Below are 21,740 nucleotides of genomic sequence, written 5' to 3' on the forward strand. Positions count from 1 at the left end.
ACCTATTTTAAATCAATTAGTCTGGCTTAATGTTTCACTTCTAACGACGCGCTCCTCAATCCACTCGGGGCTTTGATTAAAAGACGATCGTGTGAATAAGCTGCAGCCGGGGTGAGAAATGGCAACAAGACGTGGATGTCCGTAATGTTAAAGGGAGCCGGTGCTGGAATTATTCTTTCCTTTTGCTGACCTGAAAATGTTGATTTGCCTGGCTGTCTCTGGCTTCGTTACTTTCTGGGGGGCGCTGACCCCGGAACAAGCCCAGAGATCGGGAAAAGCAAAGTGAGGTTAGTGCTTGAAAGCACTGAAGCCACTGGATTAGCATGACAGCAAATCCCATAGCATTATGTAAAAAAGAGTTAGACGCTGTCGGGGCCGGGGCTCAGCCCTTCCTTCTCAGAGCTGGCCGCTCAGCTGTCGGCTAATTGCCAGCTCCTCTCTCCACAGTTACTCAGCTGTTGATGATATCCTGCTCGTCAGTCCTGCCTACTTAAAGAGGAAGTAAACTCTCCCACTCTGATGCTTCTTTTCATTTAGTCCATTATAAGTAATTATCAAACTATAGCCACGGTAATCCAGCCCAAATCGCATATTACTTACTGTTTAAAGAAACTTTAAAAAAACTTGTTTCCAGGGGTTAGGCCGCACCATCTTAATTCCACAGTGGAGTGTATTTCCGCCCTTACATTGAGGAATTTATGTACTGTTAATCAAGCCTCCTTCTCAATCCAACGTTTCTATGGCAACCCTGCATCCCTGTTCATAGCTGACTTGTTTTATTTCATAGTATTTACTTGTGCCAATTGTCTGTTTGCCTGTGTCAGTAGACTGCAGTAATGGCCAGGCTTACACTGCATGTGAGGTCACGTGGTCACATGGGGTGTAGGAGGAAGCTCTGAATGATTCTGCAGCCGCCTGGGATATCAGTGTTGTGCCGTAGGAAGTCCTGATAACAGATAAGCACATAGAGAGTGTGCCGTAAATCAGGGGAGATCTGGGCATGCTCAGTGATGTCATTCTAAAGAACAAAAAGGATTACAACAATACGAAGCAAGTAAGGAGATATCTACAAGCAGTGTTCATTAGGGTTTTTTATGCTGATTTACATGGGACAAAGTTGTGGGGGAGAGTTTACAACCACTTTAAGCCCTTTAACCACTTTAAGTCCAGAGGAGCTCTGCCTTCGCCTTGGTCAACATCACAGAGACTATCTCCTGTGATCCTGATCAAGAATTGCTTTGCTGACATCCCTTCTGGCTCCAGATCCTGATTGCTGTTTCACTACGTTAATCCCCGACGTCTGACATGGCTGACTATGCGTTCCGGTTACTGAACTCTGGCTATGTTTACTACGTTTGTTCTTTTTACTTTTAGTATTAAACAAGTGTGATTTAACTGTGCCTGATTTCATGGTTTCTGACAGACGCTTAGAATGAAAGGTGGGGGGGGGGGGACACAATAGTGTACCCTACCTATGTGACCTAGGAGCGACTCAAATGAGCAGTTTGATTTTATTTTAATTCGCTAATTACCTGTCATGTGACTTTTTCAGTTATTTTGGAAAGTTCTGCACCTTGTCAGTAGACCCAGTTGACAAGGGGCGGACTTCCCATTCAGGCACTGCCCAAGGGCCCAGGGCCAGTAGGAGGCAGTTTAGGGGAGAGGGGCAGGGAAAGCCTTGCATCATCAGGGTGTGGGAAGGATGACAGCACCCGACTCCGGGTAATATCTCCGCATGGCGAGTGGGCGGTCTCAGGAACGGAAGCCAAGGGGCATGTGAGCAGCAGCCCAGAGGATAAGCTGACTGGGGCTGACACAGGCAGCCAGGGACCACTAGTCGGGACAATTCTGCTATCACACCAAATGGATACGCTGAAAGGAGCACAGTAACTCCATCGTCACCAGAATGAGAACAGGCCCTGCCTGCTGGGGGAAATCATGAACATCCTATTGCTGTCATTGAAGGTGCCAGGCCTCACGGTCAACTACCTGCAGACAGGGACTGGAATAAGGGGGCACAGGAGGGAATGGGGACAGGGCTAGGGGGTCGGTCTCTCTCTTTCTCCCCTACCTCCTCTCTCCGCTCTTCCTCTCCCTCTCTCTCACCCCTCGCTCTCTTTCCCCTTCTCCCTCACCCCCTCTCTCATACCCCCCCTCTGTCTCTCACCCCCCCCCCATCTCTCTCACCTCCTACCCCTTCCTCTCTCACACACCCCCTCCCCCCACTCTCTCTCTCTCTCTTCCCCCTCTCTCGCACCCCTCACTCTCTTACGCCCCCTTCTCTCCCTCACCCCCTCTCTCTTACCCCCCTCTGTCACCCCCTCATCTCTCTCACCTCCCACTCTCACACACCCCCACCCCCCAATCTCTCACTCCCACCCATCTTTCACCCCCCCTCTCTTATCCTCATCTCTCTTGCTCTCACTCCGTCCCTCTCGCCCTCCCTCTCTTGCCATCTCTCTCTCTCTCACGTGCTCCTGCTCTCTCTCGCCCCACCCTCTCTCTTAAACCTTCTCTCGCTCTTTCCCCCTACTCTCTCTCTCCCCTGCCCCCTCTCTCTCTCCTACCCCTGTTCTGTGACGAATGCATGTAATTTATGTAGTGCAACATGTAGGTGGGGCTTGAGTGTGGGCGTGGACACAGGGGGCCTCATGATCTTCTGCTTCCCGGGGGACCCATAAGTTGACAGTCCGGCTCTGCAATGGACACCTATAAGATCAAAGAAGAAATTTAACAAACGTCACACCAATGACAGCAGCTGAAGTAGAAACGTCCCTTCCCCTTCTTGCGATCTTTCATTGTGTGTCTTTATCCCTTCCGAGGGTTGTAATGCTTTATTAGTTGTTTGGTTCAATCTTTAATGGTCGGACCCATTGGTATTTGTATAAACATACTTATTTGGTGGTCTGGTAAAGAATAAATATAGTTATTGTTGTAAATTAATAATTATTATTGGTAAATTGTAGGGATGCACCGATGCTGGTGCTTCAGTGTAAATATGCAAAATAAAATCATGTTGCTCAAACAGGGACCATTGAAGCATAGGGACTCCCAGGATTTCTTCTTTAAAGCCTCCAACTCTGGATAAATTAAGCTTGTCAGGAGCCAGAAAAAGAATCCAATAGAGTAGTACTTTAATATTTTAAGCATACATACATGCAAGCAAGCATGCATACAGCAAAAATGGACAGTGAATATATGAACTCATATCTAAAAGCCGCTTTAGCCGCTGTCGACCCAGAATCGAGCAGCAGTGCGACATTGGTACCAAATTCACCGCCCCAGCGTGTTTTGTCCAAAAAGACGTTATCAAGGGGCCATGTACTGGCGTGCATACATATAAATAGTCTCCTCATAGCTGTGTGCAATCAGCCATTTAATTGTGTCGCCGGATGTATTTAGTCCAGGAAGTTGTTGGAGACGGCTCTACCGGAAGTAGCAGGGCCGCCATATTGTCGTAGTCCCAGAAGTGGCCCAGGAGCCATGTTGTAATTTTGTCGAAGATATAATTCAGGTGGGGACACAGCAGTCACAACCGTACTTCATACAAAAGGATTAGACAACCGGGGAATTTACACCACATGGTTATTTATATCGGATTTAGGATAAAAAAGCAATTGGGCTGACTGCATATAACTGCAAATATAACAAAAAACAAAAATGTTCAACATAAGAAAAAAAAATATGTGTGTGTGTGTGTGTATAAGAGAGATTTAGATGGGTGGCAAGACCTGGATCAAGAGAGCACCGGAAACTACACACAGACATACACACAGTATCTCACAAAAGTGAGTACACCCCTCACATTTTTTTAAATATTTTATTCTATCTTTTCATGTGACAACACTGAAGAAATGACACTTGTCTACAATGTAAAGTAGTGAGTGTACAGCTTGTATAACAGTGTAAATTTGCTGTCCCCTCAAAATAACTCAACACACAGCCATTAATGTCTAAACCGCTGGCAACAAAAGTAAGTACACCCCTAAGTGAAAATGTCCAAATTGGGCCCAATTAGCCATTTTTTTTCTCCCCGGTGTCATGTGACTCATTAGTGTTACAAGGTCTCAGGTGTGAATGGGGAGCAGGTGTGATAAATTTGGTGTTATCGTTCTCACTCATATTGGTCACTGGAAGTTCAACATGGCACCTCATGGCAAAGAACTCTCTGAAGATCTGAAAAAAAAGAATTGTTGCTCTACATAAAGATGGCCTAGTCTATAAGAAGATTGCCACGCCCCTGAAACTGAGCTGCAGCACGGTGGCCAAGACCATACAACGGTTTAGCAGGACAGGTTCCACTCAGAACAGGCCTCGCCATGGTCGACCAAAGAAGTTGAGGTCACGTGTTCAGCGTCATATCCAGAAATTGTCTTTAGGAAATAGACGTATGAGTGCTGCCAGCATTGCTGTAGAGGTTGAAGGGGTGGAGGGTCAGCCTGTCAGTGCTCAGACCATACGCTGCACACTGCATCAAATTGGTCTGCATGCCTGTTGTCCCAGAAGGAAGCCTCTTCTAAAGATGATGCACAAGAAAGCCCACAAACAGTTTGTTGAAGACAAGCAGACTAACGACATGGATTACTGGAACCATGTCCTGTGGTCTGATGAGACCAAGATAAACGTATTTGGTTCAGATGGTGTGAAGCGTGTGTGGGGGCAACCAGGTGAGGAGGACAAAGACAAGTGTGTCTTGTCTACAGTCAAGCATGGTGGTGGGAGTGTCATGGTCTGGGGCTGCATGAGTGCTGCCGGCACTGGGGGGCTACAGATCATTGAGGGAACCATGAATGCCGACATGTACTGTGACATACTGAAGCAGAGCATGATCCCCTCCCTTCAGAGACTGGGCCGCAGGGCAGTATTCCAACATAACGACCCCTAACACACTTCCAGGATGACCACTGCCCTTCTAAAGAAGCTTACGGTAAAGGTGATGGACTGGCCAAGCATGTCTCCAGACCTAAACCCTATTGAGCATCTGTGGGACATCCTCAAAAGGAAGGTGGAGGAGCGCAAGATCTCCAACATCCACCAGCTCTGTGATGTTGTCATGGAGGAGGGGAAGAGGACTCCAGTGGTGACCTGTGAAGCTCTGGTGACCTCCATGCCCAAGAGGGTGAAGGCAGTGCTGGAAAATAATGGCGGCCACACAAAATATTGACACTTTGGGCCCCAATTTGGACATTTTCACTTAGGGGTGTACTGACTTTTGTTGTCAGCGGTTTAGACATTAATGGCTGTGTTGTCACATGAAAAGATAGAAGAAAATATTTACACAAATGTGAGGGGTGTACTTACTTTTTTTTAGATACTGTGTGTGTGTGTGTGTGTGTGTGTGTGTGTGTGTGTGTGTGTGTGTGTGTGTGTATATATTAATATAGCGAGAGAGATCTACGGTATATATATTTATAAAAAGATGTGCAGAGACCAGCTCCTCATAGCATACATACATCAATCTAATAATTATAAGTATATCCAAAAAATAATATAAAAAAATGTAATAAAAATTGAAAAATCTAAAATTATATTTAAAAAAGAAAATAAATTATGACCACACTCGTGGCATCACTCAAGTTGGTAAATTAAATATAGTAAAATATAAAATATAATTAGGAAGATAAAGATTGCGCGGCATGCAGGCCACGGCGAATATAAATTTAGAAATTCGATTGTCCATTTTCTACATTGGAGTTAGAGGCAGATTTTTTATTTATTTTTTTTCCCCACCACAAAAACAAGTATATATTTCCCCATTTTTGGACTCCAATAAAGCGTCTCATCTGGTGGGACGCGGCTCTGCCCCTCGCCGTGTGTCACTGGACGGGATAATTGTCAGCATTCGGAATACACAGGGCTCAGTGTGTTTTTTAAGAGCGCTCGTATTACGGCACCAAACCAGAAGAGACTAATTATTATTAAACATGAAAAGGAGATTGTACCTTGTTAGGGCTTTGATCTGCCGTAATAAAGGAAAAATCCAGTTCATTAAAAGTTTATGGAAGTTGTACAGCGACGTCTTTAGAGACACGCCACGTCCTTTGATTGCCATTGGCCGTTCCGACGGTCCCTTTGTAGAAGTGAGACGATGTTTATATTTGTTGACTCGTCTCTTCTATTAATTATTTGTGTTGGGGCGGGCTGCCGCTTTGTATTTCCTCTTTTTCCTCATTGTTGCTTTTTACGTCTCCTAATGAGGAAACATACTAAGGATTATACGGGGGGGGGGAAAGTGGCACCCGATAAGATTTAAAATTTGTTTACGGCTTTTGTTCCTTGTTTTTGATGCGTCCCGTCTCTTCTGATATTATCGGCGTCTTTATAGAAGTGGAAAAGGTTGCGCGGCTCCCGGAGTCTAATCAGCATGCTGAGGCTTGTAGTTCTGCAGCTTCTGTTGGCTAAATGTGAACAGAAACTAAAGAATATGGGTGGTTTACAGGAGACCTGTCCTGGGAGGAGTTTGGAGGCTGCCATCGTTGACCCCTTTCTGAAAAATAATGTACCCATCCCTCATCCAAATACACCTCCACATGGCCGCCCACCTCTCCTCCTTCCATCCGGTACGTATGGAGGATTATGTAATCTCCTCCCATGATCCATTGCTCAGGCCTAGCAGCCAGCTACTACTTGATTGGCTGGGCGATTCCACCACTTTTGCCGCGTGCACATGACCGGACTTTTTGACAGCAAAGGTCCGACGGAACAAGTCCGTCGGACATTTCGATCGTGTGTGGGCTCCATCGGAGGAGTTTGGAGGCTGCCATCGTTGACCCCTTTCTGAAAAAATAACTTACCCATCCCTCATCCAAATACACCTCCACATGGCCGCCCACCTCTCCTCCTTCCACCCGGTATGTATGGAGGACCATGTGATCTCCTCCCATGATCCATTGCTCAGGCCTAGCAGCCAGCTACTACTTGATTGGCTGGGCGATTCCACCACTTTTACCGCGTGCACACGACCAGACTTTTTGACAGCAAAGGAACAAGTCCGTTGGACATTTCGATCCTGTGTGGGCTCCATCGGACCTTTGCTTGCCAAATATTCGGCGGACTTTAGAAATAGAACATGTTTAAAATTTTTCCACCGGAACTCCGCCGGACCGAGAAATCAGTTCGTACAGTGGTGTGAAAAAGTGTTTGCCCCCTTCCTCATTTCCTGTTCCTTTGCATGTTTGTCACACTTAAGTGTTTCGGAACATCAAACCAATTTAAACAATAGTCAAGGACAACACAAGTAAACACAAAATGCAATTTGTAAATGAAGGTGTTTATTATTAAAGGTGAAAAAAAATCCAAACCATCATGGCCCTGTGTGAAAAAGTGATTGCCCCCCTTGTTAAAACATACTATAACTGTGGTTGTCCACACCTGAGTTCAATTTCTCTAGCCACACCCAGGCCTGATTATTGCCACACCTGTTCACAATCAAGGCATCACTTAAATAGGAGCTGCTTGACACAGTAAGGTCCACCAGAAGATCCTTAAAAGCTACACATCATGCCGAGACCCAAAGAAATTCAGGAACAATTGAGAAAGAAAGTAATTGAGATCTATCAGTCTGGAAAGGGTTATAAAGCCATTTCCAAAGCTTTGGGAATCCAGCGAACCACAGTGAGAGCCATTATCCACAAATGGCGAAGACATGGAACAGTGGTGAACCTTCCCAGGAGTGGCCGGCCGCCCAAAATTACCCCAAGAGCGCAGCGACGACTCATCCAAGAGGTCACAAAAGACCCCACAACAACGTCCAAGGAACTGCAGGCCTCACTTGCCTCAGTTAAGGTCAGCGTTCATGCCTCCACCATCAGGAAAAGACTGGGCAAAAATGGCCTGCATGGCAGAGTTCCAAGGAGAAAACCACTGCTGAGCAAAAAGAACATCAAAGCTCGTCTCAATTTCTCCACAACACATCTTGATGATCCCCAAGACTTTTGGGACAACATTCTGTGGACCGATGAGACAAAAGTGGAACTCTTTGGAAGGTGTGTGTCCAAGTATATCTGGCGTAGAAGGAACACTGCATTTCATAAAAAGAACATTATACCAACAGTAAAATATGGTGGTGGTAGTGTGATGGTCTGGGGCTGTTTTGCTGCTTCAGGACCTGGAAGACTTGCCGTGATAAAAGGAACTATGAATTCTGCTGTCTACCAAGAGATCCTGAAGGAGAATGTCCGACCATCTGTTCGTGTACTCAAGCTGAAACGAACTTGGGTTCTGCAGCAGGACAATGATCCTAAACACACCAGCAAGTCCACCACCGAATGGCTGAAGAAAAACAAAATGAAGACTTTGGAGTGGCCTAGCCAAAGTCCTGACCTGAATCCTATTGAGATGTTGTGGTATGACCTTAAAAAGGCCGTTCATGCTCGAAAACCCTCTAATGTAACTGAATTAGGACAATTCTGCAAAGATGAGTGGGCCAAAATTCCTCCAGGACGCTGTAAAAGCCTCATTGCACGTTATCGCAAACGCTTGGTTGCAGTTGTTGCTGCTAAGGGTGGCCCAACCAGTTATTAGGTTTAGGGGGCAATCACTTTTTCACATAGGGCCATGATGGTTTGGATTTTTTTTCACCTTTAATAATAAACACCTTCATTTACAAATTGCATTTTGTGTTTACTTGTGTTGTCCTTGACTATTGTTTAAATTGGTTTGATGTTCCGAAACACTTAAGTGTGACAAACGTGCAAAGGAACAGGAAATGAGGAAGGGGGCAAACACTTTTTCACACCACTGTATGTATGATAGTCCGACGGATCAAAAACGGACGCTAGGGCAGCTATTGGCTACTGGCTATGAACTTCCTTATTCTAGTCCGGTCGTACGTCATCGCGTTCGAATCCGTCGGACTTTGGTGTGATTGTGTGTGGCCAAGTCCGTTCATTCGGAAAGTCCGTCGGAACTCCACCGAAAGTCTGTCGGAAAGACCGTCGGTCGGATCTAGTCCCTCGAAAAGTCCGGTCGTGTGTACGCAGCATTTCTGCAAGCTCCGAACACTGACCACTGCTTAGTGATTGCTTCATTGGGGGAGTCAGGTGGGGATGCTGGGAAGGTTAATTTACACTATATTGACCAAAGTGTTGGGACGCCTGCCTTCACACACACATGAACTTTAGTAGCACCCCAGTCTTAGTCCGTAGGGTTCCATATTGAGTTGGCTCCGCCCTTTGCAGCTATAACAGCTTGAAGTCTTCTGGGAAGGCCGTCCACAAGGTTTAGGAGATGTGTCTATGGGAATGTTTGACCAATTCTTCCAGAAGCGCATTTGTGAGGTCAGGTACTGATGTTGGACGAGAAGGCCTGGGTCACAGTCTCCGCTCTAATTCATCCCAAAGATGTTCTATTGGTTTGAGGTCAGGACTGTCAAGTTCCTCCACCCCAAACTCGCTCATCCATGTCTTTATGGACCTTGCTTTGTGCACTGGTCCAAATCATTTGGTGGAGGGGGGATTATGGTGTGGGGGTTGTTTTTCAGGGGTTGGACTTGGCTCCTTAGCTCCAGTGAAGGGAACTCTCAAGGCGTCATCCACATATAGAAATAGAAGACGGACAATGTGAATTAAACAGTGTGTGTTTAGTATCACTTTAATTGTACTATGTGTTGGGGTATTACACATATTGTAAGTGGTGTTCATACAATCTTATCTTTCTGGTGGTTTTGTTATTTTTATATATACCCACCAAAAAATTGATGTTGCCTATTTATGTGTAGTGGAATGGTGCGAGCCGGGACAATTGCAGTTGTAGTAAATGACCATAGAGACACCACCGTTTCATGAATGTCACTCCACTGAGCTGCATTCTGATTGGCTGTTCCTCTTTTGCTTTGTACACCATCACCACTCTGAGTTATTTTATTGATCATTTTCTTCCATTTTTTTATTTATTTATTTTCTCTGACATGAATCTGATCCTGTGATTGCAGATCTGGTCCACCTCTCATGTTCCTCGATGAAGGCCACAGCCAGAGAAGACCTGGAGCCGGTGATACGGAAGTTATTTGTACTAGATGGGGAAGAAGGTAAGACATGGCATTGAGGTGGCATTGGGTGTATTGGTTAGGTTTGCATTAATGTGGAAGGCAAGTCATCTACTCTCACCCCCCATTGTACGCCTATTCTATCTACCCTGTAAAAAAACACCTACAGTGGTGTGAAAAAGTGTTTGCCCCCTTTCTCATTTCCTGTTCCTTTGCATGTTTGTCACACTTAAGTGTTTCGGAACATCAAACCAATTTAAACAATAGTCAAGGACAACACAAGTAAACACAAAATGCAATTTGTAAATGAAGGTGTTTATTATTAAAGGTGAAAAAAAATCCAAACCATCATGGCCCTGTGTGAAAAAGTGATTGCCCCCTAAACCTAATAACTGGTTGGGCCACCCTTAGCAGCAACAACTGCAACCAAGCGTTTGCGATAACGTGCAATGAGGCTTTTACAGTGTCCTGGAGGAATTTTGGCCCACTCATCTTTGCAGAATTGTCCTAATTCAGTTACATTAGAGGGTTTTCGAGCATGAACGGCCTTTTTAAGGTCATACCACAACATCTCAATAGGATTCAGGTCAGGACTTTGGCTAGGCCACTCCAAAGTCTTCATTTTGTTTTTCTTCAGCCATTCGGTGGTGGACTTGCTGGTGTGTTTAGGATCATTGTCCTGCTGCAGAACCCAAGTTCGTTTCAGCTTGAGTACACGAACAGATGGTCAGACATTCTCCTTCAGGATCTCTTGGTAGACATCAGAATTCATAGTTCCTTTTATCACGGCAAGTCTTCCAGGTCCTGAAGCAGCAAAACAGCCCCAGACCATCACACTACCACCACCATATTTTACTGTTGGTATAATGTTCTTTTTATGAAATGCAGTGTTCCTTCTACGCCAGATATACTTGGACACACACCTTCCAAAGAGTTCCACTTTTGTCTCATCGGTCCACAGAATGTTGTCCCAAAAGTCTTGGGGATCATCAAGATGTGTTGTGGAGAAATTGAGAGGAGCTTTGATGTTCTTTTTGCTCAGCAGTGGTTTTCTCCTTGGAACTCTGCCATGCAGGCCATTTTTGCCCAGTCTTTTCCTGATGGTGGAGGCATGAACGCTGACCTTAACTGAGGCAAGTGAGGCCTGCAGTTCCTTGGACGTTGTTGTGGGGTCTTTTGTGACCTCTTGGATGATTCGTCGCTGCGCTCTTGGGGTAATTTTGGGCGGCCGGCCACTCCTGGGAAGGTTCACCACTGTTCCATGTCTTCGCCATTTGTGGATAATGGCTCTCACTGTGGTTCGCTGGATTCCCAAAGCTTTGGAAATGGCTTTATAACCCTTTCCAGACTGATAGATCTCAATTACTTTCTTTCTCAATTGTTCCTGAATTTCTTTGGGTCTCGGCATGATGTGTAGCTTTTACACCACTGTATACTTACCTATTCTGAAGTTGCTCCGGTTTGGTCACAAGATTGGGTCCCAGAGAGTGGCGGCCCGTCCATTAGGGCCACCCAGGCACCGGCCCCTCTCTCAAGGCCACCCCTATATATGCAATGGATAGATTCATGCATAGCATGAATTTATCCATTGGCACTGCAGATGCCCCCTATTCATTAGTTTGGCCCCTTTTCAGGTCACCAATCGCATATATTACATCGGCGGGGGTGTTTTTTTTTTTTTTTTAAGCACCTTATTAGAGCCAAAGGCTCTATTTGGCTTGAATATAGAGTGGGCCCGGGTTGCAGAGAGTGCGCTCCGATCCCACCCAGGTATGTTACAACAGCAAATGAATATTCGCTGTTGCAACACTGATCCTCCTCCCGGCCAATCGTGTAGCGAGTCTGCTACCCGTCACCCGATTTGGCTGAAAGGATAGGTGCTCCTATTGGATGCCTAGGAGGAGACGGTGGAAGCGAAGAGGAGAAGAGCCCATGCATGGATGCCAGATCCCCGCCACGGCTCCTCAGGTGCCCGATCCCCAGCGCTGCTCCTCGAATACCCCGATCACCGGCGCTGCTCCTCGGATGCCCCGATCCCCGGCGCTGCTGCTCGGACGCCCGATCCCCGGCGCTGCTGCTCGGACGCCCGATCCCCGGCGCTGCTGCTCGGACGTCCGATCCCCGGCGCTGCTGCTCGGACGCCCGATCCCCGGCGCTGCTGCTCGGACGCCCGATCCCCGGCTCTGCTGCTCGGACGCCCGATCCCCGGCGCTGCTGCTCGGACGCCCGATCCCCGGCGCTGCTGCTCGGACGCCCGATCCCCGGCGCTGCTGCTCGGACGCCCGATCCCCGGCGCTGCTGCTCGGACGCCCGATCCCCGGCGCTGCTGCTCGGACGCCCGATCCCCGGCGCTGCTCCTCGGACGCCCGATCCCCGGCGCTGCTCCTCGGACGCCCGATCCCCGGCGCTGCTCCTCGGACGCCCGATCCCCGGCGCTGCTCCTCGGACGCCCGATCCCCGGCGCTGCTCCTCGGACGCCCGATCCCCGGCGCTGCTCCTCGGACGCCCGATCCCAGCCGCTGCTCCTCGGACGCCCGATCCCAGCCGCTGCTCCTCGGACGCCCGATCCCAGCCGCTGCTCCTCGGACGCCCGATCCCAGCCGCTGCTCCTCGGACGCCCGATCCCAGCCGCTGCTCCTCGGACGCCCGATCCCAGCCGCTGCTCCTCGGACGCCCGATCCCAGCCGCTGCTCCTCGGACGCCCGATCCCAGCCGCTGCTCCTCGGATGTCTGTTCCCCGCCGTTGCTCCTTGGATGCCCGTTCCCCCTCGGATGCCCGATCCCGGCCGCTGCTCCTCAGATGCCCGATCCCGGCCGCTGCTCCTCGGATGCCCGTTCCCCAGCCGCTGCTCCTCGGATGCCCGTTCCCCAGCCGCTGCTCCTCGGATGCCCGATCCCCGCTGCTCGGACGTCTAGATGGGGTAAATGCTAGTGGACCGGCTGGCAGACAGCAGCTGGGTTTTTTTTGAGTTGCCGTGGGGGAGGTTAAGTTGTTTTCCGCCCACCCCCCAAACAAAAACCCTCCGGCTGCCACTGGTCCCAGTGCCGGTGTAGTGTCCTATTTTGCTCCCCATCGTAGAATGCTCCGGAAGTGACGCTGTGGCCAGAAATTTCACACTGTGCATGTGCGATGCGTTCCAAACACTTGCGCCATGCGTTCCAGAGGATTTCCGGCAATGCAGTTCAGTGAAACCGTCAGATAATGTCACGGAAGTGAGGGGAGGTAATCGTGACATTAACTTTAGGCATAGTGGAGAGAGAGCGCGGGTAACCGTGGCACGGGGAGGGGATTACCTCCCCTCACTTCCATGACATTATCTGACGGTTTCACCGGTCTGCATTGTCACAAATCCTTTGGAACGCATTGTGCAAAATATGACACTACACCGGCTTCTGTGTAGAGGAGGGACAGTTGATAGCGGGTGGCCCATAGTAAGCCTATGGGTGACGTCATCACACAGGATTCGCTTTTTTAAATTCCTTATTATGGAAAATCTTCTCATATACAACAAATCCGTCTCCGAACATCTTCCAGTCTTATTAGGAATACAATAAATCAACACAAATTCGGCATATAAGTATGACAGGAAAGAGACGAGAACTATGTAAAGGTTTGCTGACTGCATGTACACAGCTTTACAAGTATTACAGGATCTAAAGCAGCGGAACCAGGAGGGGGCGGCAAGGTCCAAGGGAAATCGCATGAAAATCTGTCAGTAAAATGAAGATTAATGAGACTGAGTGAATACAGATATAAGAAAAAAAAGAAAGGGAAATCGGGGACTGTAACACCTATGTATCATTCATTTGTCAACAAGTATTTTCGTGTGACTTAGAACTTCTGAGAAGTCTACCAATTTTCGCTTTTTCATTTGTAAAAGATACAGTGAGGGGGGGGGGGGGGGGAAGTATTTGACCCCCTGCTGATTTTGTACATTTGCCCCACTGACAAAGAAACGATGGGTCTATAATTTTAATGGTCAGTTTATTATAACAGTGAGAGACAGAATAACAACAAAAATATCCAGAGACACACATTTAAAAAAAAAAAGTTATAAATGGATTTGCATTTTAATGAGTGAAATAAGTATTTGACCCCCTTCACAAATCATGACTTGGTGGCAAAACCCTTGTTGGCAATCACAGAGGTCAGACGTTTCTTGTAGTTGGCCACCAGGTTTGCCCACATCTCAGGAGGGATTTTGTCCAACTCCTCTTTGCAAATCTTCTCCAAGTCATTAAGGTTTCCAGGCTGACGTTTGGTAACTCGAACCTTCAGCTCCCACCACATATTTTCTATGGGATTAAGGTCTGGAGACTGGCTAGGCCACTTCAGGACCTTAATGTGATTCTTTTTGAGCAACTCCTTTGTTGCTGTGTGTTTTTTGGGTCATTGTCATGCTGGAATACCCATCCACAAACCATTTTCAATGCCCTGGCTGAGGGAAGGAGGTTCTCACCCAAGATTTGATGGTACATGGCCACCTCCATAGTCCCTTTGATGTGGTGAAGTTGTCCTGTTCCTTTAGCAGAAAAACATTTCCAAACCATAATGTTTCCACCTCCATGTTTGATGGGGGGGATGATGTTCTTGGGGCCATAGGCAACATTCCTCCTCCTCCAAACATGGTAAGTTGAGTTGATGCCAAAGAGCTTGATTTTGGTCTCCTCCACAACACTTTCACCCAGTCCTCCTCCGAATCATTCAGATGTTCATTAGAAGACTTCATATGGGCCTGTACTGAGCTTTCTTGAGCAGGGGGGACCTTGCAGCCACTGCAGGATTTCAGTCCTTCACAGCGTAGTGTATTACCAATTGTTTTCTTGGTGACTATGGTCCCAGCTGTCTTGAGATCCTTGACAAGATTCTCCCGTGTAGTTCTGGGATGATTCCTCACCGTTCTTATGATCATTGAAACTCCTCGAGGTGAGATCTTCCATGGAGCCCCAGACGGAGAGAGATTGACCGTTATTTTGCGTTTCTTCCATTTTGCGAATAAATCGCACCAACTGTTGTCACCTGTGGCGGCTAATGCTCAAATTTATTTGGGAGGAGGGGAGGCAAACCAACAACCACCACCACCACCACCCCCCCTACACACACACGGTGGGAGAAGGACGGGAAAGCGGCGAGTCCTAAGACTCCCTGGCCAATCGGGTCTCAAGACCCGCTTCCTGATTGGCTGGGAGGAGAATCAAGAAGACAATAGCGAATATTAATTTGCTATTGTCACACAACTGGGTGGGCTCAGGGAGCAGTGATCTGCGCCCAAACCTTCCCTTTTTTTAAGTCAATTTGTGCCTCAGGCTCTAATCATGTGCTTCAAAAAAAAAAAAACCCCATTGGAATCCATGCGTCCGTCAACCTTCGTTTAGCATAGAGGTCGGACGCATGGATTAGGAGGGCGGTGTCCTTGTATGGACGGCCAACATTGGTTATCACCCTCTCACCAAGCTGCTTGGTGATGGTCTTGTAGCCCATTCCAGCCATGTGTAGGTCTATAGCAGGGGTCTCAAACTGGTGGCCCTCCAGCTGTTGCAAAACTACAAGTCCCATCATGCCTCTGCCTGTGAGAGTCATGCTTGTAACTGTCAGGCTTGCAATGCCTCATGGGACTTGTAGTTTTGCAACAGCTGGAGGGCCGCTAGTTTGAGACCCCTGGTCTAAAGTCTTGTCCCTGACATCCTTGGACAGCTCTTTGGTCTTGGCCGTGGAATCTGATTGATTGCTTCTGTGGACAGGTGTCTTTTATAATGATCAGCAGGCCAACAATGCTGCTTCAGACTTCAAGCAACATTGTCGGTCCTCCACAATAAATAAAAATGACACGGCAGGATGGCTTAGAATACAAAGAGAGATAGAAAAAACGATTTAGGAACATGTTTAAATTAACCTGGGATTCCTTTTTAATACCCACCTGTCCTGCCACTCGTTTCTTGGATTTTGGCTTTCTCGCTGAGCTGCAGCCTTTAGCAGAATCTTCATACCCAACCTTTCTAGGGGGTGTCGGTTATGTGCATCCAGCCTGCTTCTGGATAAAGATGTCGGTGAAGATCCTGCTGGAGGCTGCAGTTTTATGGGCAGCTTTTTGGTCAAAGTTAAAGGAACTGAATTTTTTTCAAAGAGAACTGGTCATTAGCTCATAGGGTGCAGGCTATTTTTACGCGAGAAGACCTGCTGCTGTCTCTTTAGAATTCCTCCTCTGTATGTCTAGGTGAAGGTCCCAAAACACAAGGCACACACACCACGCAGAGGTCACCTGTCTGCAGAGGTGGGGTTCCGCATTACAGGCACCTAATCAGCCTATTTTGTAGTGGTGAGTGTTGCATTATGGGACGTAGAGAAGGCAGTTCCTGAGCTTGGACAATGTTAAAACAATATTAAGCATAGCTCTCTCTGCAGCAGCTGAAAGCCAGCAGGAGGGAAAGGAGAAGAAGCCAGCTTTCAGCTGCTGCAGAGAGAGTCCTACAGGGGACTGGTTTCAGTAATCGCCCCCTCCACCCTGAAGATCACCCTCCCTGCCCATATTCGATTTACCCTGCTGCCTCGACCCCCTGCTGGCTCGGGCCCCATACAGGAGGACTGGTGGTACCCCCTTATCTATTGCCTGGCTGGCAGGCACAGGTGGCAGCAGATGCTTGCATGCTGTGGGGGCACAGGATGCTCAGATGTTGAGATGCACTGTAGGCATGGAGGGCACAGCTGACACAGGAATCATGGATGTTGTGGGTTGCATTGGAATCATGGGGAGCACAGGTGACACAGGATACTCCAATGCTATGAAGTGCACTGGAGTCACAGAGGGCACAGGGACACTGGAGTCATGGGAAGGACATGTGACACCAGATCACAGGTGATAAAGAATGCTGTGAGATGCCCTGGAGTCATAAGGAGTCCAGGTGACACAGGATAGTTAGATGCTATGGGGGGCACTGTAGCTATAGGCAGCACAGGTGATGCAGGATGTTTGGGGTTGGGGGGCACAGGTGACGCAGGATGCTTAGATACTGTGGGGCCCACTGGGTTCATAGGAGACACAGGTGACCTAGCATGCTCAGATGCTGTGGGGTGGCACTGTAGCTATGGGGGCACTGGTGGCATAGGATGCTCAAATGCTGTGAGCTTGGATGCTGTGGGCTGCACTAGAGTCATGGAGGGCACAGTAAGCTTGGATGCTGTGGGGTGCACTGGAGTCATGGAGGGCACAGGAAGCTTGGATGCTGTGGGCTGCACTGGAGTCATGGAGGGCACAGTAAGCTTGGATGCTGTGGGGTGCACTGGAGTCATGGAGGGCACAGTAAGCTTGGATGCTGTGGGGTGCACTGGAGTCATGGAGGGCACAGTAAGCTTGGATGCTGTGGGATGCACTGGAGTCATGGAGGGCACAGTAAGCTTGGATGCTGTGGGGTGCACTGGAGTCATGGAGGGCACAGGAAGCTTGGATGCTGTGGGGTGCACTTGAGTTATGGAGGGCACAGGAAGCTTGGATGCTGTGGAGTGCACTGGAGTCATGGAGGGCACAGGAAGCTTGGATGCTGTGGGGTGCACTGGAGTCATGGAGGGCACAGGAAGCTTGGATGCTGTGGGGTGCACTGGAGTCATGGAGGGCACAGTAAGATTGGATGCTGTGGGGTGCACTGGAGTCATGGAGGGCACAGGAAGCTTGGATGCTGTGGGGTGCACTGGAGTCATGGAGGGCACAGGAAGCTTGGATGCTGTGAGGTGCAGTGAAGTCATAGGGGGCACAGGTGACATAGGTTGTCCAGCTGCTGTGTGTGTGTGGGGGGGGTTACTGTTGCTATGGGGGACACGGGTAACACAAAAAAGCTCAAATGCTGTGAAGTCATGGGAGGCACAGGTGACACAGGATGCTCGGATGCTGCGGGGGACACTGTAGTCATCGGTTGCACAGGTCACAGGATGCTCTATTGTTGTGGGACACACTGAAATCATGTGGTGCACAGGCAAACCATAGATTATTGATGGGCTCAGGCATGTCCGAGATTGTAGTCCCAACTCACCTGAGCTATCTCACCAGGAAGCCGACACTGCACACCACCAATCATAGGCAGTGAGGCATTGCCCAGTCTGTGGAGCTGCAAACTGGATGCTGTGAGGTGCACTGAAGACGTGGTGCACAGGTGATACAGGATGCTCTAATGCTGTGGGGTGCAGTCAAATCGTGGGGGGGGGGGGGGGGGCAGAGGTGACACCGGATGCTTTTAGGGTGTATCGGAGTCACTGAGGCACAAGATGGGATGTACGGTGAACACCGTCATCTGAAAAAGCTTAGAGGACTGTAGGCAGGTATGGAGGACAGCAGGTAGTTCGGCATAGTGACGTGTTGCCCAATTTAAAGTTGTGCCGGTCAGGAGAGCTGTTTTGGTTTTGCGATGCCAGCACTCCAGAAGAAACCCAGGAATGACTGGTGGCCATGTGCCGGGGAGAGAAGACCCACCATAGGATCCCATTAGTGGTTAGTGAGTGTGTTCTCATATTACATTTCAAAATTCTAAGGCGAAGAAGCTTTTAGTTGACGATCCACCCTGACCTTTTACAAAGAGGCCCTGTCGTTCACCTGCGGAATGGCCCGCTGTTGATCTCCTTCTGGAAAGGCCCTTCAAAATCCTTCACTGCAACCATCTAATCAATAAGGTCCTCTCTTCACCCCCCCGACACTCTGAGCCTTTTCATCATCGCGGCCAGGTAGTAGCCATGTTTTAATTAAAATGTCAGAACAAATACTGTTGGAGTTCTAGAGAATGAATCACCAGATAGAGAGAGGCAGCGGACCAAGGCAGGTCAGCCAGACAAAGTCACCTGCCGCCGCCGCCACTCCATCCATTTTCCTGCTAAGTGAGTCGGGAGTTACTTCTGCACCATTATCAACTTTTAAGATTTTTTTTTTTGCATTTTGCATTTTATCAAGAGACAATTTTTTTCACAGGCTGTTGGATTTAATTAGCATTTTAAACGATTCCCTAACCTTACAAAATACGTGATAAAAGACTCGCTAACGATGTTCCCGTTAAAGCAGTTTTGACTTATTGGCCGCATATATTTCTCCTCCCCCCCTCCTCCTCCTCCTCTACTCTTAATAAGCCGTTCTCCAAAATTAGGCAGAATTTAAAGAAGAATTCAATTTTTTCTCTTTTTTTTCTGCAGCTTGGAATCTTGACTTTTTAGTTTTAATTTTTACATTGAAATGTTCCCTTTTTTTTGAGGGATCTAAGACCAGATATGCTATACCCAAGGGGTGGCGCTTCTTGATAATCTTAACCAATAAACATTGAAGTGATATGAACTTTTGGACTGGGTTCTCCTCAATGCCCACTCTAGAGCTTGTCATCTGCTAAGTATCCTATTGGTCACCCCCAGAGGCAGCCGCCCAGGTCTGGAATAAGGTCCATCTTCACTGCACCTTCTAGACCAGGGATCTCCAAACTATGGCCCTCCAATTGTTCAGGAACTACAATTCCCGTCTTGTCTGTGAATGTCAAAATTTTACAATGCCTCATGAGATGTGAAGTTCCGCAACAGCTGGAGGGCCGTAGTTTGGAGATCCCTGTTCTAGACAGATGCTCCGTTTTCTTCCCAGGTCCTTTCATACTCCGGAAGACCTACTTGAAGATATTGCCCACCACGCTTCCTTCTATGGGGTGTTGTCTGTTGCCTTGAGGGCTCTTTTCCAAGAGACCCATGGTTCTAATTTCTTCACCTTAAACCAAAACGAATTTCAAATTAATGACTTGCGTCTTATTGGTGGTCGAAACAAACCAGAGCCAAAGCCTGGGAAAAGAAATTGACTTGCTCCGCAGAAGATAATTGACGCATTGATGTGTTTTTCAATAATTCAAAATTTACCAGCTTTCTTCTACACACCCACAAGAAAATCCTTGCAGTATAGTCCCCTTGGTTACAGTTGGCCCACACCTCAATGCTTATAGCAAGTTCTTCTGTCCTGTAGGTATAGAATTCTAAAGCTCTTCTTCAGGTTGCCTAGATGTCCCTTTCCAGCTCCCTTCACCACCCCCCCCCCCTTCAATCCATGCTACTTACCTTGGTCCCTACTTTTCTATGGTTTCTTCTTTCTTTCCTATCTTTCTTCTCCACTACTGCAATCTTTTTTTCTTAAACCCTTGCCTTTAGTTCCTACTAAGAGGCTAAAAGTAGGTGTAAAGCTTTGACATGAAATATGAACAAAGCATATACCTCTATAGCGCCCTTTCTCAACCTTTTCAACACAGAGGAACCCTTGAAATAGTTCTCCGGTCTCGGGGGAACCCCCTGCTAAAAAGAACTCTACAACTCATGATACATTAGTGTGATGGTCAGTGGGAAGAATGGTCCTTACACTTGTGGTCATTGGGAAGAATTACCTCCTTACAGATAGCTAAAAAGATCAATGGTGTCAGTGGGAACTTATCTGAGAGGCAGAAATTGCCCAATGCTGAAGGAACCCCTACACCCTCTGGAGGAACCCTAGAGTTCCACAGAACCCTGGTTGAGAATCACTGCTCTATAGTATGTACTTGTCCCAATCCAGATCATTAACTGTCATTTCTTGCTGTTCTTTTCTTCCTCTGCTATTGGCGTGAGTCACTTCTGACAAGTGTTCCTGACACCAAGAGGTGAAAAGGTGACGGAGGAGGGAACTCCAGCACACAGCCTGTGATTGACAACCTCAGCTTTGTTCATGTGTGCTGTGAGAAGGGGGGGGGGGGGGGGTTTCGTCCCTTCCCTCGAACCCGCTCTCTCTGAGCTCTGCAGAGTGTGACATCAGCTTCCCGCCCCCTGCTTTCTGAAATCTGAGGCCGCGTACACACGGGCGGATTGTCTGCCCAACTAAATTCGTCAGACAATCCGACAGACAGTCCGTCCAAATTTTGAATGAACGGACTTGACCACACACGATGAACAGACAGTCCGCTGAAAATGTGCGCGATGACGTGTACAGCACGTACGACGGGACTAGAAAAACGACGTCCAATACACTGCAATGCAACCTTCCGCCGTGTAAACCCTTTCTGAGCATGCGCCATACTTAGTCCGTCCAACTTGCCTACACACGAGCGGACTGTCCGCTGAAACCAAGTTTGGACGGACAAAACCAAGTTTGAATGGACAAAATTTCGGAAATTCCGTAAGACTTTGTTCGTCAGACAGTCCGCTGAAAAAGTCCACTGAAGCCTACACACGAGCGGATTGTCCGCTGAAACACGGTTCAGCGGACTAAGTTGGGCAGACAATCCGCCCGTGTGTACGCGGCCTCAGGCAAGCTGTACAAATTCTGGACTTTGAATGTAGAGGAGAGAAGACTGCAGATAAAGGGTTACAACTTATGTAGGAGGGTTTGTTTCATCGCTGTGTATCACCTGAGGCCAGTCACGTCACTGGCTTTATCTAAGGGTATTACAACCGCTTTAACTACTTTTCACCTCTCCCTCTTCAATTTTGGTGATCCTGTGTGAATTGTAGCCTCAGCTTCCTGTTCTTAGCTGACAGGAGTGGCACCTGATGTGGTCTTCTGCTGCTGTATCCCATCTGCTTCAAGGTTGGATGTGTTGTTCAGAGGTGGTATTCTGCATACCTTGGGTGGAACGAGTGGTTATTTGAGTTACTGTTGCCTTTCTATCATCTGGGACCAGTCTGCCCATTCTCCTCTGACCTCTACAAGGCATTTTCCTCCACACAGATGCCGCTCACTGGATATTTTCTCTTTTTTCCACCATTCTCTGTAAACCCCCGAGAGAT

At 48.0% G+C, this 21,740-nt stretch overlaps 1 protein-coding gene across 1 annotated transcript in view; it reads left to right on the top strand.

Annotated features, from left to right (window-relative positions):
• CHM (CHM Rab escort protein) overlaps nt 1-21,740 on the top strand; it is a gene marked incomplete at its 5' end in the record, with an annotated part of 133,285 nt that overhangs the window by 91,505 nt on the left and 20,040 nt on the right. The window contains 1 exon segment of the mRNA XM_077485253.1: nt 9,932-10,027. Within this exon segment, the coding sequence (XP_077341379.1) occupies nt 9,932-10,027 (96 nt within the window).

The sequence above is a fragment of the Lithobates pipiens genome, unplaced genomic scaffold, assembly GCF_037356315.1.
Source record: "Lithobates pipiens isolate NorthernLeopardFrog02 unplaced genomic scaffold, aLitPip1_a1.2 Scaffold_1, whole genome shotgun sequence".
NCBI classification, from domain to species: Eukaryota; Metazoa; Chordata; class Amphibia; order Anura; family Ranidae; genus Lithobates; species Lithobates pipiens.